Genomic DNA, 19,695 nt, shown 5'->3' with positions numbered 1-19,695 from the left:
ACCCTCAGTTATAATGCCATTTACACAACAGTCCTGGATTTCTGGACTATACAATTTAGTCCTTGGACTTTAAATTTCTAGCAATTTTTCTTTGAATGAGCTCCAATCTTTGGTATTTCTTCAAGTACACCCCTGATTCCTTTAATTAATCAAATTAAAGTTTAATTAAGTCCTCAAACTCATTAATTCTTCAATTAAACTCTTGATTTCATTAATTAAAATAATCTAAATTTTAATTAAATCAATTTCCCAATTAAGCCCTTGATTTAATTAATTAAACTAGTCAAGAGTTTAATTAAATCTTTAAACTTTCAATTATGGTGCCCATTAACCCAAATTTTAATTCATTCTTCATTTATTTTATTTTTACTTGTTTTTCATCATTTTTTTCAAAAAATAAAATAATAAAAAAAAAGGTCAAAATTGGGTTATGACAATCATGTCTGCAAAGTTATTTTGAATTTGTCATATTTCAATATGTTTTAGTCTTGTTAGTAATTTGACTCATAATGTCACAAGATTTTCTCTGTTAAATGAACATTTATTGTTAATAAGATCATGTGTTCATGTGCCTTCATTTTTCTTCTTGTTTCATACAAATAACACATTGAACACACCTTTTACTCATGAAACCTTTGAACCAAGAACCCTTTGGTGTGTTTCCCTTTTCTTCAAAAACTATGCATGATCCCATCTTTTTACAAAGATTTTTAGGAAATCAAAGTTTTAATACAGAATAAAAATTAAATTGATGTTTGTTTTAAACAAACAAGTTTTGTAAATTCAAGCGATATCCTAACCATAGACCCAAAAAAAAAAAAAACTCGATGAACAACCCAAGCACTATAAGTCAACTTCAAAATTGAGTTTTGGTTGCACATTCGCATAAAAATAAAGCAAAGCTTACCTAAAACCTTTGTTTTGTAAAAGGCACACAAAACTATAGGGGTTTAATTGAAAAAAAACTAGGGATGAAATTGAATAAAATTAAAGTTTAATGGTCGATTAGGGGTCAAATTGCATAAATACGAGACCAACGCCAAAGTGCAAAAGGTGTAAATTAGAGGCTAGCTTAATTGCACTAAATTAAAAGCTTATGATCAATTAGGAGTGCAATTAAGATAAATTGAAAGGTGGAGGACTACATTGAACTTTGAAAAAAAAAAGGTGACCAGACGACACGTCGTTTAGTCACTGTTCATTGTCATCCTTAAAAAGTTGCTTAGGTTACCTACTTTGCAGATGCATAAAATGTCTTTAATCTCCACCAAAATTGACAAAACTTGCACGCAAATGATTACCTAACATCCCTCTATCTCTGGATGTGGCCTGTTTAGACTAATTGACAACACAACGGCCTCGGTGTCGGCTTAAAAAGGCGAACTTAGGTAACCTTAAACTGTCAAATTTAACAATTCATGGTGCCTACTTTGAACCAATGGTTAAGATCCTTCTTAACTGAATCAACGGCTAAAAGTTTTCTCCCGTGTAGACAAGATTACCCATTTCCATCCCCTATAAATAGGTGTGGATTTCATGGTCTGAACATGAAGAAAATCAGGTCTAAAAATCACCAAAAACCACCCTCCTCCCTATTGTTGAAGAAAAGAAAGAGATGATAAAGAGAAGTGCTGGAGGGTTTTTGAGAGAAAACAAAAAAGGTATTTTTGAAATAGTATTTTTATTTGAAATTAATGTGGCAAATCAAAGGAGAGGTCTTTTTATTTGTTTTGGTCATTTTTTTATTATTTGAATTTAATTTAAAATTGAAATCAATACTCTTAAAATAACTTCAAACACATTAATTGATTTAACCATTGATATTAAATTAAATTAAATTCTAAGTATTCCCAAGAGCATGTGAATGAATCAAATCCAATTAGCATTAAATATTATGTCTCATAAAAAAAAATTAGGGAGCCTAAGTCTACCATTTCATACATAAACTAAGCTATATATATAATAATAGTCATATGAAATGCATACAAATTACTGAGTCTTATTTGTATCTTATGTTTATTAGTTTATTCTATAAATAACATGGTAAACTTAAATATATCTAGTAATTTATCATAACAGTAAAAGCCTTAAATAAAAAGAAAATATCAAATTTTAAATTTAAATAATATGAATTTCGAGAGTAAAATAGCATTATATTTTTATTTCATATGGCCTCTAACTAAAAAACAATAAGCACATATATGAAAAGAAAAATTATTTTTATCAAAACACAAACTACACAAAAAAGGCATATTCCTACCACTTACACATTTGAAATCTAAAGTACATATTAAATTGCTGACACTAAACATATCCCAATTCTTCTAAAACCACGTAGATTCGAGTCAAAAGATTCTCTGTATATTTTTCTTCCTGGGCCATGAAGTCCGATCGTCATCCACTTTTCGAAAATAAAGTGAGGTTACAAAGTATTGTTATTATAATAATAATTATTGTTATATATAAAAAAATTATATGAGAAAATCATTAAAAATCAAGAGATTTTTACTGTTACATATAATAGTAGTTTTTTTTTTCACGAGATGTTTATTTGACTTTCCTTCTCTTCCCTAGTGAATGGATGACTTCCGCGCCATTAAAGAGGCTCGTGTAATGCTTTCTGGTGGCCAAATATGGTCATCTGTAGTCTCATTGGATGTGCAGTTGTGTTCTTTTTCACATGGTATGATGCGTGTAGACAGATAATGGTTGGATTGCCGCTAGTAATCGATTGTTTGTGTTTTTTTTCTTTATTCTCTCTCCTGGCAACTAAAGTACACAATTATCCCCTTTGTTTGTTGTTTATTAAATAAGATATGTTTGCCAGACCCAAGCTTCTGGGCCTTGCAACCATGGCAGACCCATGCGCCTGGGCTTGTCAACGTGTTAGGCTCATACACTTAGGTAAAAAATTTAAATTTTTTTAAAAGTATGATTGGACTCCAAAAATAAACACTGCCTCATTTAAGTAAGATTTTTCATTCCTATGCAGTAAAACTTAACTGCAAACTCTTTTTGTTTGTGCAACTTATTAAATAAAATTTTTATATTCGAAGAGGAAATAATGAAAACAAAAAGAGTTCTAAGTGATTTATTTTAATTCTTCAAAAAAAAATTTTTGTTTTTGTATGCATTGTGGATAAAAATATTAATTTTATATTTCTATCCAACAGTTTGATGATTTTTTAAAGGGTTGATGTATTTTTAAATTTGAGATGATGTTGCATGATCTAATTGTCAAAGTTTGTTATATGGAGAGTTTATTCTACATTATAACTATTAGTACATATGAAAATTTTAAATATATTGTCATAACAGAAAACTTTTAAACTTTTGAATTGATACATTATATTGTAGAAAAATAAAAATATTGTATATGTAAATGACTTATTATCTTTTTGATTATCTTAATTTGTGAAATTTTGTAGATGATTTCTTCACTAAAACTAGAGATTAATATAAAAATAATGATCGAATTTTAGGGATGCATATTTTTAATGTCCTAAAGTAGAAGAAAAAAATATATTTGGTTAAAAAAACAAAGATGAAAATACAAAATAAATATGTTTTGAAAACAATTATAAGTGAATTTCTATATTTTCAAAAAAAGACATATGGGTTTGGCATGGTTGCTAGGCACAGGCACTTGGATCATGTTAGGCCCAAATGCTTAGGTTTGACATGGTTGTTGTCGCACGTGTGCGGCGTCGCGGCGGAATTATTCCACTTCAGTCTAAAATGTATCTATCTATACTGGCAAATATGGGGAGATAAGAAATTCTTGTTTTTTATCGGTGGAAAATGGAATGGGAGTTGCCACCTAGTATTTTGGCTACTAGGAACCCTAACTGGTCTTAAAGATCAGGTACGGGGACTGATTGCGTAAAGGGAAGGTATTAGCACCCCAAATACGCCTTACCTAAAGTAAGTTGCATTGTTTGATTGTTTGATAAAAAGCTAAGGTGTTATCCTATTTTAGTTGTTGGTCTGTTTGTGGTTCAAGAAAAGTCCTCCCAATAAGAAGGTCCTTATCTTATCGAGTAAAATCAACCTCAACACAAGAATTTAATATCCGAAATATGTCATACGTATAAGGTCATAACCCTAGATATTAAAAGAAAACAAAATAATTTTTTGAAAATTTTAAAATATTGGTCTAGTTCTCGTGGCTTTAATAAACTTGTTATTATAGCCAAAATACATACTAATACATATATATTTTTTGAAAATTTTCTCTGTTGTATGAAAATATGATGTGATGATTTTATTTTATATATATATATTGGAGAGACTAGGCCGTATGCATGAAAAACAAAACATTTTTTTGATGTCTTGACGAAAACCAGGTATTTTAATACCGGATTTGTATCTTTACAATATAAAAATACAAACCAACATTAAGAAATTTGATAAAAATATGCAGGAAAATAAATAATTTTTTTTTAAAGATTTTCAGATTTTTTTTTAATTTTTTTGGATATATATATTTGTATATATAAATAATATAAAAAATTTATAATATATAATATATAATATTAAGTGGGCTGGGCTGGGCCAGCCCAACTAACTGGGCTGGACTCAGCCCCAAAAGGGTTTGGGCCGATATCGGCCTAGCAGTACACTCTGCCTTTTTGGGTCTGGGTCGGACCCGACCTAGACATGAAGGCTGGGCCAGAATCAGCCTGGCCTAGAAAAAAGGGAACCCAACATTGCTGGGCCAGCACCAGCCTGGCCCAACATCCAAAATCCAACCGGGGGTAATTATTTCACAGAAATGAGAAATAAATGCAGTGGGAAGAAGAGCTTACCTGGCGCGGAGGAGGCGGTGCCTTGCTAGTCGGACTGCTTCGCTGGTGGTGCTGTGGTGGAGGCCGGTGGCAGTGTCGTGGCTCACGGACGATGATTCTCAGCAGCGGTGCTACTGTTTCAAGCGGCAAAGGGAGAGGTTACTGCTCTTCCCTTCTCCTCCGTGTGCTTTCCTTTTCTTTCGTTTTCGGTGGTTTCCCTTTATCCTCCCGGTTTGTTTTTAAGTTTCCTCCCTCATTTCAAGCTTTTCCTCCATCTCAGTTTGGGTTTACTAGTGGTTCCTTTTGGTTCGGTTCTTTCTCTCCTTTTTCGGTTCGTTTTTTTTTATTTCTCTATGTTTTTTTTTCCTTCCTTCGATTCGTTCTCCCCCCTCAAAATTGGTCTTGAGAGCAGTATTTATAGAGCAAAAAGGAGCGGGGGCGTCCCTATTGCGCCCTATAATTGCGTGCGGGGAGCGACGCCAACTTGCCCTGCCACGGCGCTGGGCTAGGCAGCCAATGGGCATGGCTGGCAGGGCACGACTCCCCTGTTTTTTCATCATGAGGGGGCATGTGGCGCAGCACGCGAGGAGGGAGAGAGGCATGAAGAATTAAAGAGAGAAAAACAAAAGCTTTCTTTCTTCCCCTGCTGCACGTCCAGGGGAAGAATAAAGAGGAATAGTGTCGTTCAAAACGACACCGTTCTACTCTCTCTCTCTCTCTCTCTGTTTTTTTTTTTTAACATGAAACGATATTGTTTTGGACAAACACACCGTTTCATTTAAATAAAAAAGGTGCCAAAAGGCATCAATCTCCAAGTCAGTCCTCAATTTATCCTTTGTTTTATTAAGTCCTCGAATGTAATTTTGATTTTAAAAATTAATGCAATTGCATCCCTGCCAACTTCGATCACCGCCCTTATAGTTGGCCGTCTTTTTAACTTTGATCCATGACCTCTATTTATGCAATTTGATCCTTAATTGATCAATAAACTTTCAATTTTTTCAATTTGGGCCCTGATTTTGTTAATTACAGCTTCTATATTTACGCGTCTTTTTCAATTTGGTCATTGGTTTCGGATTTCCTCAATTAAGTCTCTAATTGACCATTAAACTTCAATATTTATGTTATTAAACCCCTGATTTGACCAAATCAACTCTTAAAAATTATAATTTGACTCTAGAACTTTAATTTCTTCCAATTAAATCCAAAATTGACTTAAAAATTCATTTTTCTTGCAATCAAACCCTCTTTAAATTCAATTAAACCTTCAATAAAATCAAATTAAGTCCATAAACATCCAATTTTGGACTTTTCTCCTCAAATTTAAATTTTATTTTCCAACAGGGCTCTCATCATTTAAGAATATAGTGTCCAAATTTCAATCTTTGTATTTTTAACCTCTTTAATCAATTTTTCTAATCATTTTCTGAGCACTCCTGCCTCCTATTATTTTTTTCTAATTTCTTCCGGCTATATATTTATTTATTTATTATTATTTTATTATTTTATTTTATTTTATTATTATTACTTTTTTTTTTGTTATGATTATTTTTATTTTTATTTTTATTTTTATGTGGGGACCCAAAAAATGGGTTACAACAGTTGTCATACCCAAATATGTGACTCTGGCTTTTTTCTTAACAATACATTAAAAGTGTACAAGGAATTATTAGTTAGATATCCTGAGATTATTCAACACTTTTGCATGAGTATTTTGGTCCTCAACAAGATCATTTTCTTTACCTGGCTCAGGAAAATTATGCAAATCCTAAATGCCAATCCCAAGGTACTTGGATCCGGCAACTGCACCAAATACAGGATACTTGAGCCTGACAATAATTTTAGGTCCAAGCATCTTGAGTCTGGTATCACACCTATCCTAAGCACTTTGGATCTGGGAACCATGTCAGTCCAAACACTTTGGGTCTTGCAACCATACCAATCTAAACACTATTAAAATCATGCATGGGTTTGGCATGGCTGCTGAACCTAAAGCGTCATACCAGACCAACATTATTTGAGTTTAGCAAAGAGTTGAATAGAAGTTTAAAAATTAACTTACTTGATTAGGTTTAATAACACTATTAAAATATTCTCTATACTTTTAATACTTTTTACATATATATATATATATATATATTATATTCACAAGAAAAAAATTATTTTTTTCAATGTGGGATAATTTTTTTTTATTTAAATATTTTAACTTAAAAGGATAACATAATAATTTTTTAATGTGAGATAAATTTTTTTAAAAAATTATTCTTTTAAACTTTATTATTTCTAATATATATAATCTATATATACACGAATTATTTTTAATTTTTTTTTTATATAAAATATTAAAAATTTAAATATATTTTTTAATTTTTCTGAACCGATCTATAAAATCTAAAACTCAATTTCTTAACTTACATTAACGCCGGGATTAGATTTGATAATTATGATTTCAAGGTCGTGATGTCAAGGTCGTAACTGAAAGAAGGACAGACAAGTGCTTGGCTTATGCGAAACACGCGGCAACGTGTGAGAAAGGCCTGTAGCTTTTGGGCGGTGGATGAGCATTCACCATGATCGAATTGATGTCATTATTTATTTATTTATTTTTTTGTTGTTGTTGGAATTGTCATTACGTCCCCTAAAATGCGGAGGATGTTGTAAGAGGAGGTCCAATATGACTGCCAAACCATTCTTTATTTCTTACCTTCTCTTTCTTAATACCTCGGTTTTCATGACTGTCTTGTGCTATTCTTCTATCCAGGATTCGTTGTTTTGTTGTTCTTCAATTTAGGCTTCTTACTCTTAATCTTTAGAAAAATGAAGAATCTCAACAATACCTCACAAAGTCGATAACTAACCGGATGTTGAAACAATTATTTAATACATAGATAAACAAATAAAAAAATTAATCAAAATAAATTATCAATAAAAATCCTAATCAACATAACAATGAATAAAAAAATTGAAATAGAAAAAAAGATGACTGATTTTTTTTTTTAAAAAATAGAGCACCGAACTTGAAAGCACCCCTTCATTAAAAAAAACAACAACAACAATAAAGGGTTGTTTTTTTTTTTAATTTTGAACCCTTGATTTGTAATATCAATTAAATAATAAAATTGAATTCTTTTTTTTATGAAATTTAGCACCAACTCGCTGATACATTAAAAAAATGATCAAAATAAAAAAAATAAAAAAAACATTGTGGATTACTATTATAATTTGGTATTTTCCCTACAACTTTGATTACAGTTTAATTTTTAATCAAACAAATGTTAAAGAATAAAATTAAAAAATTAAAAAAAAATTAATTTAAAAATTAAGGACTAAATAAAAAAGGATTTAAAAATTAAAGGATTAAATTAAAAAAAAAATCAAAGGATTACTATTTTGTGGATGTGGATTTTGATAAACAATGTTTTTTCTATCTAATTTTTAGTTTTTCAGGGAGTGTTTGAGAATATAAAAAGTTATTTTTAAAAAATATTCCATTCAAAAAAATATATAATATTGAAAGCAACCCAGACGGTGTCTTTAATAAAGACCGCAACCCCACACGGTCTCTTTCATAAAGAGCGCATACAGCGCGATCAATGTCATCCTATTTGGATTATAGACGCGAGCTTCGGACTTCTTTCGTGCGATTTGAGTGCGGATTTACGTGAGAAGCAAGCACCGAGTCTTTTATACAGTTTATTTTGTCTTCCCACGTGTCGTTCGTTATTCTTACTTCTTAGTAGTCTTCTGTCTTCTCTCCCTCCTCTTTTTATACTTCTGCACTTTTGAAGCCAAGAAAGAAGTTAAGCAAAATCAATCATCCTTTCGCTTGCCCTTGTCAGCTGCCTGCAATGGAAGGTGGCAATTTTTGGCAGAAGCTATTTGGTAAGATACATATGCGAAGTCAGTAGACTTTAATTTCAACTATAACTAGGTAACAACAGGCTTAGCTGTAATATTTGTCTTTTCAGATAAATCAAGGTTTAAGTTCTTGTTAATAGACTATTTGAAAAAAATAAATTGTTTTTGTTTTGCTTAAATCTGTAAAATTTCATCCTTAAAGAGTTTGTCACCAAATCTTCGGGTTCTGATCTTCTAATTCCAGCTTCTACTTTGTATTCTCTTAACTTTCTTAGGGTGAATTCTCTCTCGTTCTTGAACCACAAATTAATCTGATGTATCATATCCATGTGTGGGCGTGCACAGTCGTGTGCAGCTGCATACAGTCTTACTTTGGATCGAGTATCTGTAGCTTCAAAGAGTGTTTTTTACATTTGAATTTCTCTAAACAAATTTGTTATTGTAAATGTTTTTCTGTGGGTACAGATGCACCCAACACGTTGACACTAGATGGACCGTATGCAGTTCCAAATAATCACGCGATCGATTGCACTTCAACCCAACCAGAAGATTCTCAGGAGCAAAACAGGGCCGATACTGATATGGAAGTAAATGGCAACGATCATCAAACACTCAATTACTTCTCGGCCCAACCTGGATTTTCAACGGGTCCAAGAACAGCAGCTCTTGAAGTAAATGATAACAATCATCAAGCACTTGATAGCCCACAAGTTCAACCAGGAAGTTCTGATTTCTCACCAGACAAAGCCTCTACTAAACTGGAAATGAATGACAAAAGTCACCAAACATTTGATTACCTGTCTGCTCAACAGGGAAGTTTTCAGACTGCAGAAACACCTCGCCGTAATAATCGGGTAAGAAAATCTCCCGAAGGTTTTGATTATCTAACATCTGAAAAGAAAAGAATGGGCGACAAGGCATACCGGGAAAAATGCAGGGTAAGACCAATTACCTCTCCCCCAGACATTAATGTTATTTGCTTATCTTGCCTTGCTCAATTAATTTGTCTTCTTCCTTTCATTTTACGTGCTAATATTTACTTTCTTCAGGAAGACAGAGAAAATACCAAGGCAGAAAATAATCGTCTAAAGACAGAAAATAATCGTTTAAATGAAGAATGTGTTAGGAATTATCACGCTTCAAAGTCTCAAGAAGAAGAGATTAAGCATCTTCAGCAAGAAGTTCGTCGATTGGAAGGTAGCCTTGATACACAAAAGATGGTTGTGGAGGTTCTCACAACGCAACTAGTAAGTTTCTCTCTCTTTCATTTCTTAATGTAATTGATTCATCTATATCTCACTATTATCTTCATTCCATTTTGCAGCGCCAGTCCCAAATTATAGATCTTCAACGTGAAAATACTCTTCTAAAATCTCAATTAATGGATCAATTAACGAGTTGTGCTAACAACCAGGACAACTCAATTATACTTCAGCTTCAAGAAAAAAACGAACGTGAAAAGATTGTGTTCAAAAAGATTGTTGACGCTTTATGCATGAAGATAAACAATGACAAGAACCATGAAGAGGAACATACACGATAAAGAAAATCGGGTCCAAAAATCAGCCTCCTCCCAATTTTTTTCTTGCCATTTTCTATCCCGCTCTCTCTCCACCTTTCCAGCCTCCAAACCACGCTACCACCAGCTCCACCACAGGAAGCCAACACAACCACCAGTCAGCCACCACAACTCTCTCTCTTCTCCTTTCGGCCTTTCTCTCTCCTCTACAAACCTTTTTCTTTCTCCTCTCACATCCGACTCTTGCCACCATTTCCTTAACCAATGCCTCCTGAGCCACTGATCGAACCTACTCCAAGTCTAGACCACCCCGCTACAAGCTTCATGCTATTTTATATTATTTATATGGATACGAGCTTAAATTTCAATTTAAATATGTATCATATGATCTGAAATATGAATTAAGTGTTAAAATAAATAAACTAAGTGCTAAACTTTATGAGAATCACCTCTAAAATCCGTGAACTTGATATAGAATGCCCTTGGCGACTTGGCATAACTTATGGATATAAGTGGCTATGTTGATATAAAATGAATTGTTTGTTTTATAAATTTGCTGAAAATATGAATATATGTTATATGCATATAGAAATTGTGCTTGATCTGATAAGTTATGTGAGTTGTACTTAGTAAGCCGTGGTTAAGCTTAAACTCTTTTAATCACCCCAATTTTGCAAGATATGATATAATTATGGAAAGAAGATGGTTAAGCATTTTTAAATAGCGGATCACTGTTCAGGAATTCAGAAATTGTTTTTTGGGATCATTGTTATTAGTTAATGTTTCTCCTTGAATCAAAGGACATAGAAACTTTAGAATCCTAAATTTCAAAGATAAATTGCATTTCTGAAATTCGCAACCAATAGATTCCAAGAGAGAGATTTGGAGATCAAGTGTGTGCCTTAAATAAATACATTTTTTCGTATATTAGAAAAGGTTTGTGGAGAAGAAATAGAGTTGTAAGAAGCTAAATAGATGAAGAGAGAGGAAAACAAAGGAAGAGGAAGAAGCAAAAAAGCCATGACTCAATGTGGCGGATAGAGGTTGAGCCACCGACAATTTACCCAGTAAAATTTTGACCCAAAACTCTACACTAAAGTATTGTTGAAGAAAAGAAAGAGATGATAAAGAGAACTGCTGGAGGGTTTTTGAGAGAAAACAAAAAAGGTATTTTTGAAATAGTATTTTTTATTTGAAATTAATGTAGCAAATCAAAGGAGAGATCTTTTTATTTGTTTTGGTCATTTTTTTTTTATGATTTGAATTTAATTTAAAATTCAAATCAGTACTCTTAAAATAACTTCAAACAAATGAATTGGTTTAACAATTGAAATCGAATTAAATTCTAAGTATTCCCAAGAGCATATATATATATATATAATCATGTGAAATGCATACAAATTACTGAGTCTTATTTGTATCTTATGTTTATTAGTTTATTCTATAAATGACATGGTAAACTTAAATATATCTAATAATTTATCATAATAGTAAAAGCCTTAAATAAAAAGAAAATATCAAATTTTAATTTTAAATAATGTGAATTTCGAGAGTAAAATAGCATTATATTTTTATTTCATATGACTTCTAACTAAAAAACAATAAGCACATATATGAAAAGAAAAATTATCTTTAACAAAACACAACTACACAAAAAAGGCATATTCCTACCACTTACACATTTGAAATCTAAAGTACATATGAAATTGCTAACAACAAACATATTCCAGTTCTTCTAAAACCGCGTAGATTCGAGTCAGAATATTCTCTGTATATTTTTATCCCTAGGCCAAGAAGTACGATTGTCATCCACTTTCGAAAATAAAGCGAGGTTACAAAGTATTATTATTATAATTATTATTGTTATTGTTATGGTATTGGAAAATCATAATAAATCAAGAGATATTTTATTTTTAAATATAATAGTAGTTTCTTTTTAATTTTTTAATTTTTTCATGAGACGTTTCTTTGTTATAATAATTATTATTGTTATAACAAAAGCTAAATAGTATTGGAAAATCATTATAAATCAAGAGATTTTTTACTATTAAATATAATAGTAGTTTCTTTATAATTTTTTCATGACACGTTTCTTTGGCTTTCCTTCTCTTTCCTGGTGAATGGGTGGCGTCCACGCCATTAAATAGGCGTGTGTAATGCTTTTTGGTGGTCAAATCTGGTTATTTGTAGTCTCACTAAATGTGCAGCTGTGCTCTTTTTCACATGGGGTGACATGTGTAGACATATAATGATTTGATTGCCGCTGGTGATCGATTGTTTGTGTTTTTTCTTTTCTCTCTCCTGACAACTAAAGTGTACAGTTATCCTCTTTGTTTGTTGTTTGTCAAATAAGATATGTTTGTCATACCCAAGATGCTTGGGTATAGCATGGTTGCTAGACCCACATACCTTGAATCTGACATGTTTTGCTAGGCCCAAGCTTCTGGGCCTCACAACCATGTTAGCCTCATGCGTCTGGGCTTGTCAACATGCCAAACCCACACGTTTGAGTAAAAAATTTTAAAATTTGTTAAAAGCATATTTGGACTGCAAAAATAAACACGACCTCATTCAAGTAAGATTTTTCATTCATATGCAGTAGAACTTAACTGGAAACTCTTTTTTGTTTGTGCAACTTATTATATAAATTTATTATATTCGAAGAGGAAAGAATGAAAAAAAAAGTTCTAAGTGATTTATTTTAATTCTTCAAAAATAAACTTCTCTTTTTTGTATGCATTGTGGATAAGAATGTTAATTTTATATTTCTGTCCAAGTGTTGGATGATTTTTTTAAAGGGTTCATGTATTTTTAAATTTGAGATGATGTCGCATGATCTAATTGTCAAAGTTTGTTATATGGAGAGTTTATTCTACATTATAACTATTATATATGAAAATTTAAAATATATTTTCATAAGAGAAAACTTTTAAACTTTTGAATTGATACATTATATTGTAGGAAAAGAAAATATTGTATATATATGTAACTACTTATTGTCTTTTTTACTATTTTAGTTTGTGAAATTGTGTAGATGATTTCTTCACTAAAATTAGAGATTAATAATAATAAAAAAAATGAGTGAATTGGGTCTCTAACCATACCAATCCAAACATCTTGGGTCTCGCAACCATGCCAAACCAAAGTCAATTGGGCATGACAATTATGCGTGGGTTTGGCATGGCTGTCAGACCTAAAGTGTCATTCCAGACCAACATTACTTGAGTTTGGCAAAGAGTAGAAGTTTAAAAATTAACTTACTTGGTTAGGTTTAATAATACTATTAAAACATTCTCCATACTTTTAATATTTTTTTACATTTTAAAAAAATTATTGACCCGTTGCGGAGTGTATCATTATTATAACAGATCAATCTTTTTTCCATGGTGATATTTCTTAAACTTAAGTATAGAAACACCGATACAATGTAAAAAGGGAAATTAAAAAATTTGAAAACAATGAATGTTAGTTTTTAATACCTTTTTACTCTCTCAAAATCATTTAATAGCATGTATTATTATTATTGTTATTATTATTATAATGAAGCACTCTTTTTTCCATGGTGATATTTCTTAAACTTAAGTATATAAACTTCGATACAATGTAAAAAAGGAGATTAAAAATTTGAAAACAATGAATTGAATTTAATAGGTTTTAATGAAATTTTAGCTTAGAATCTTTTAAAGTGTTAAGAACTAAATTTCAAATGGAATTCAATTTCTAAAAATACTATAAAAATAAATTAGAGGCCAATCACTTTGATTTACAATTTCAAAGAGAATATATTTAATATTAAAACTTTTTTTTTTCAAAATAGCTCCTTTTTTTAAAGACTTTTAAAGAAGGTAATATAGGAAACAAAATGAATTTAATTTTATCTCTTACAAACATGTGAATTCAACTTATTTATTATCTGAATCCAAATCAAAAACTATAATTGAATTCAATTACAATAGATAATTGATTTCAAACAACCTGTAAAAGTTGTGTTTATTACGAGATTAAGTGAATGTTTGTTATTACAGTGTGAAATGTTTTTTAAAAAAGTATTTGTTTACTTGGAAATATATAAAAATTATATATATATATATATAGATATATTATTTTATTTTTGAAACTAACACATCAAAACCATAAAAAATATTAAAAAAAAAATATCAATTTAATGTTTTTTTCAAATAAATACTCTTTAAAGTATAAGCTATTATGCTCTTAAAACACCGACTAAACATAAAAGGAAAACTAAAAATATTTTTTAAGCATATAAAAATATATATTTTTTGAAGATACTTGGTGAATTTAAAAAGTGGAGGCTAAATGTTTTTTTTTTCAAATGTGGTTTTTCTTCTGTACCCCTTTTTTTCATATATTTTTAGTTGGTTATTAACACTTTTTAAAGTTCTCTATATAAATACTAGAAAAATATTTTATTTTTTTAATGTGAGATTTGAAAAACCTTTAGTATATATACTCTATATTTCAAAAAAAAAAAAAACTTATTTTTTCAATGCAGGATTTGAAGCTCTTTCATATATATATTTTATGTTCATAAGAAATAAAAGTTAAGTTTTTTCAATGTGGGAGAGAAAACTTTTTGGTTTAAATACTTCAACTTAAAAGGATAACATGATATATTTTTATATACTCTATGTTTACAACAAAAAAATTATTTTTTCCATGTGGGATTTGAAGTCTTTTAATATATATATTTTATGTTCACAAGAATTTTTTTTTTCAATGTGGAATAAAAAAAGTTTTGGTCTATATACTTCAACTTAAAAGATAGCATAATAATTTTTTAATGTAAAATAAAAAAACTTTTTAAAATATTATTTTAAACTTTATTATTTTTTAACATATATAATATTAAAAATAAAATATTAAAATTGTAAATACATTTTTAATTTTTTTTGAATTGATGTATAAAATCTAAAACCCAATTCCTTAACTTAAATTAACGCCCGGATTAGATTTGATAGCTATGATGTGAATGTCGTAACTGAAAGAAGAAGAGGTAAGTGCTTGGCTTATGCGAAAAACAGGGCAAGGTGTGAGAAAGGCCTGTAGCCTTTGGGCGGTGGATGAGCATTTCACCATGATCCAATGATACGTGCTGAGGAACGTATCAAATCGCGCGACTCCTTTCTCTTTCTTTCTCAACCTCAGCAAGAGTCCAATTATTTATGCTTTATCACATGTCTCTCCACTACTTTTGTATCCCCATGACATCATAACACTTGGCGTTTATAGTTAACTTAATTCCAACCCAGTCGATATCGTGTAATAAATAAATAATTTAGCAGTATGCTTATAAGAATAAAATATAAAAAATAGTTGCTTTAATCCTGAGCAGGTAGAAATTAAGGCTTCTAAGATCTAGGATGCAAGACCTTTTGACACTATTCATTGTATAATGCCACATGGACATTGACTAGCCTAGGATTTGGCCTTTGGAAAGTATACTTTTAAATGCTATTTGAAATCACTTTTTTTTATAATTGAAATTTAACAATAGTGTTAAATTTAAATTCAATTAAAAAAACATATCAAATTAAATTATTTTTGTTTTTTATATTATCATTATTACTTTAATTATTTTTGTTTTCTATATTATCATTATTACTTTAATTATTTTTGTTTTTTATATTATCATTATTAATTTAATCTTAATCCTTCAAAAACCTTAAAAACAAATAAGATAGGTAAATAAATATTTTTAAAAAAACTTATTTCTTCTCGGAAAAGGTCTCATTTAATTTATTTTTGTATCAATTTTATTAAAAATTTAATTCTCTATAGTTAAAATTGTTCTAAATGTAAAAATCTATTAAAATATTGAAATTAAATTGATTTAAGAAATTTTTTATTTATAACTATAGTAATTAATTCTTTAACAGAGCAGGTAAATTATTCATTATTTTTATTTTTATTTTTATTTTTATTGAGACAAGAAATGGAGCAAAAGGACGTGTCCTCTGTCTCCTGGGATCAAGGCTTCAGTTAACGGAAAGACAGCCTTCAGCTGTAACATGATAGATAAAAGGGGCGTTGGCCCCACAAGAGTTTTGCAAAATTTAGATTTTTTTTTAATATTTTTAAATTATTTTAAGGATTTTAAATATATATTTTAAAAATTAAAAAAATATATTTTAATATATTTTGCAAAATACGGTTTTTATTATATAAAAAAAGTAATTAAACAAGTTGCGGTGATATAATTAAATAAGTCCAAGGCACATAATGGATAAATTAAATAAGTAATTAATTTATAAATATGTAATATAATTAGAAGATAATAACTAGCGGTGATAACAATATATATAATTTGTCAGAAAAGTCATCAGCACATAATGGAGAGGAATCGCGCGATCGGCTAGCATCGAACAACTTTCTGCACGATTATCGCGCGATGGAAAAAATATATTAAATGTCATTTTCACTCGACTCCTCGGATAAGTTGCGGATGCTGCCTTTTATATAAATCCACCTCTTCCTGCTTGAGGAAGGAAAAACCAGCTTTACATGTACAGACCCTAAACAAAAGAAAAAAAAAAGAAAAAAAGGCATCATCTTATCTGCGCCTAAGATGAGGAGCAAGATGGATACAAAACAAGTTGCGCAGAGGTCCTCTCTCGGAGCGCTTCAAAGGAGGAATCTGGTATATATACATCCATGCTCACAATACTAGCTAGAAATGCTGGTCTCAATTAATGGCGTTGCATTGGTCATTCCTTCTATCGTTGTTAATTGTTTTTCTTGGCTTCCTTCTGTTTATATACTAAATTATCAGCTGGTGATTTTTTTTTCTTTCCACCCATTTGTACTGTTTGAAATTCTAACGTATGTAATTTATTAACAATGCAAACAGAAACAACATAAATACACGAGAGTTTTGCAAAATTTAGATTTTTTTAAAAAATTATTTTAACGATTTTAAATATATATTTTAAAAATTAAAAATAAATATTTTAATATATTTTCAAATAAAAAATAATTTAAAAAACAATCAATCAATACGGTCTCCTTCTCCTGTACATCTGGTAAAAACAACATCCCTAGTTTGAACTAAAAAGCACAAGGACCCTACAAGCTAGCATGAAGGCAAGAACCGAGGTCTTTTATAAGTGCACGGGGTCAACATCCTGAACTATCTTTTACTATTTTAGGGTCTCAACCTCAGCAAGACGTCCAGGAAGATGTCTTCGAAACATGGACACTGGCACCTGGAGGCAACTCAAAGAAAGAGCCTGTTATCTATCTTTTACTCTGTGTTCTTAATTAACTGGCCTATAAGTTATTGTTTTAATTAACCAAGTGTTAAAGAATAAAATAAAAAATCAATTTAAAAATTAAGAACTAAATAAAAGAGGATTTAAAAATCAAGGGACTAAATTAAAAAAATAATCAAAGTATTACTATTTTGTCTTCCCACGTGTCGTTCGTTATTCTTACTTCTTAGTGTCTTCTGTCTTCTCTCCTTCCTCTTTTTATACTTTTGCACTTTTGAAGCCAAGAAAGAAGCTAAGCAAAGTCAATCATCCTTTCGCTTGCCCTTGGCAGCTGCCTGCAATGGAAGGTGGAAATCTTTGGCATGCACCCAACACGTTGACACTAGATGGACCGTATACAGTTCCAAATAATCACGCGATCGATTGCACTTCAACCCAACCAGAAGATTCTCAGGAGCAAAACAGGGCCGATACTGATATGGAAGTAAATGGCAACGATCATCAAACACTCAATTACTTCTCGGCCCAACCTGGATTTTCAACGGGTCCAAGAACAGCAGCTCTTGAAGTAAATGATAACAATCATCAAGCACTTGATAGCCCACAAGTTCAACCAGGAAGTTCTGATTTCTCACCAGACAAAGCCTCTACTAAACTGGAAATGAATGACAAAAGTCACCAAACATTTGATTACCTGTCTGCTCAACAGGGAAGTTTTCAGGCTGCAGAAACACCTCGCCGTAATAATCGGGTAAGAAAATCTCCCGAAGGTTTTGATTATCTAACATCTGAAAAGAAAAGAATGGTCGACAAGGCATACCGGCAAAAATGCAAGGTAAGACCAATTACCTCTCCCCCAGACATTAATGTTATTTGCTTATCTTGCCTTGCTCAATTCGTCTTCTTCCTTTCATTTTACGTGCTAATATTTACTTTCTTCAGGAAGACAGAGAAAATACCAAGGCAGAAAGTAATCGTCTAAAGACAGAAAATAATCGTCTAAAGACAGAAAATAATCGTTTAAATGAAGAACGTTTTAGGAAGTATCATGCTTCAAAGTCTCAAGAAGAAGAGATTAAGCATCTTCAGCAAGAAGTTGGTCGATTGGAAGGCAGCCTTGATACACAAAATATTGTTGTGGAGGCTCTCACAAAGCAACTAGTAAGTTTCCCTCTCTTTCATTTCTTAATTTAATTGATTCATCTATATCTCACTATTATCTTCATTCAATTTTGCAGGTCCAGTCCCAAATTATAGATCTTCAACGTGAAAATACTCTTCTAAAATCTCAAATGGATCAATTAACGAGCTGTGCTAACAATCAGGACAACTCAAATATACTTCAGCTTCAAGGAAGAAATGAACAACTACGACGTGAAAACATTGTGTTCAAAATGATTGTTGAAGATTTATGCATGAAGATAAACAATGACTGTTGAAGCTTTATGCATGAAGATAAACAATGACAAGAACCATGAAGAGGAACATACACGATAAAGTACTGTACTACTAATATATATACTTAATAGTATATGTCTCAGTTACGGAACTTTGATTCACTAAGGGAGTGTTTACTGTGACGGAAATGTATAATATTTTTTTTTAAAATTTATTTTTGATATTAATATATAAAAAATTAACTAGTCTAAAATTAACTTGAATGACCGGTGTTACTACCTAATTTTTAACCCATATCTTTGATAAGTTTTTGAAAATTCCAAAAGAAAGTAAAAAAAAAAAAAAAAACCCCAAAAAATATATGTTCTTGATAAATTTGTATTATTTTTAGCATTTTCAATGTCATCTTAAAAATAATTTAATTTTCAAAGGTTTTTTGAATGTGATCAACTTTTAACGTGTTATTTTAAAAATTATTAGTTTTTCTCATTGAAACGATACTGATATTGCTCGTTTTCAAGCAAAAAAAATAATCAAATACAGATGTAAAAAATATTTTTTCTCTCTCTATAAATAGGGAAGAAAAAAACCAACCCTGTGTAGGAAACAGATTCACAAAGGGTGAGGGGCTACTTTTGAGAGTAAGAAAAGAAAAAAAAAAACCCTAAATCTATCTCTTTCAAAACAAGACACCCCCTCACTCTCCCTTTCCATTAATTTCTAGTGCCCCTCCATAACCCCAGAACAGCTCCACAGACCTCCCCCCTGTCTCAGCCACGAGACGACCATCCCCTGCATTTCCTTCCTTGCTGCCCTTGACTCTACTCTCAGCCGGTTTTCACCGCCAGCCGTAGCAGCACCGTCCTCACCAGAGGGCCAGCAGCCCACCCACAACAATGCCCGG

At 30.9% G+C, this 19,695-nt stretch overlaps 1 protein-coding gene across 1 annotated transcript; it reads left to right on the top strand.

Moving 5' to 3' along the window:
* Positions 1 to 8,384: 8,384 nt before the first annotated feature.
* LOC140955349 (uncharacterized) lies at positions 8,385 to 10,568 on the top strand. Its single transcript, XM_073407854.1, has 4 exons — positions 8,385 to 8,669; positions 9,111 to 9,583; positions 9,695 to 9,892; positions 9,970 to 10,568. The coding sequence occupies exons 1-4, from the start codon at positions 8,636 to 8,638 to the stop codon at positions 10,186 to 10,188; spliced, it is 924 nt and encodes a 307-aa protein (XP_073263955.1). The 5' UTR covers positions 8,385 to 8,635; the 3' UTR covers positions 10,189 to 10,568.
* Positions 10,569 to 19,695: the final 9,127 nt, after the last annotated feature.

Source organism: Populus alba, chromosome 1 (genome assembly GCF_005239225.2).
Source record: "Populus alba chromosome 1, ASM523922v2, whole genome shotgun sequence".
In the NCBI taxonomy this organism is placed as follows: Eukaryota; Viridiplantae; Streptophyta; class Magnoliopsida; order Malpighiales; family Salicaceae; genus Populus; species Populus alba.
This window is presented reverse-complemented; position numbering and strand designations above follow the sequence as displayed.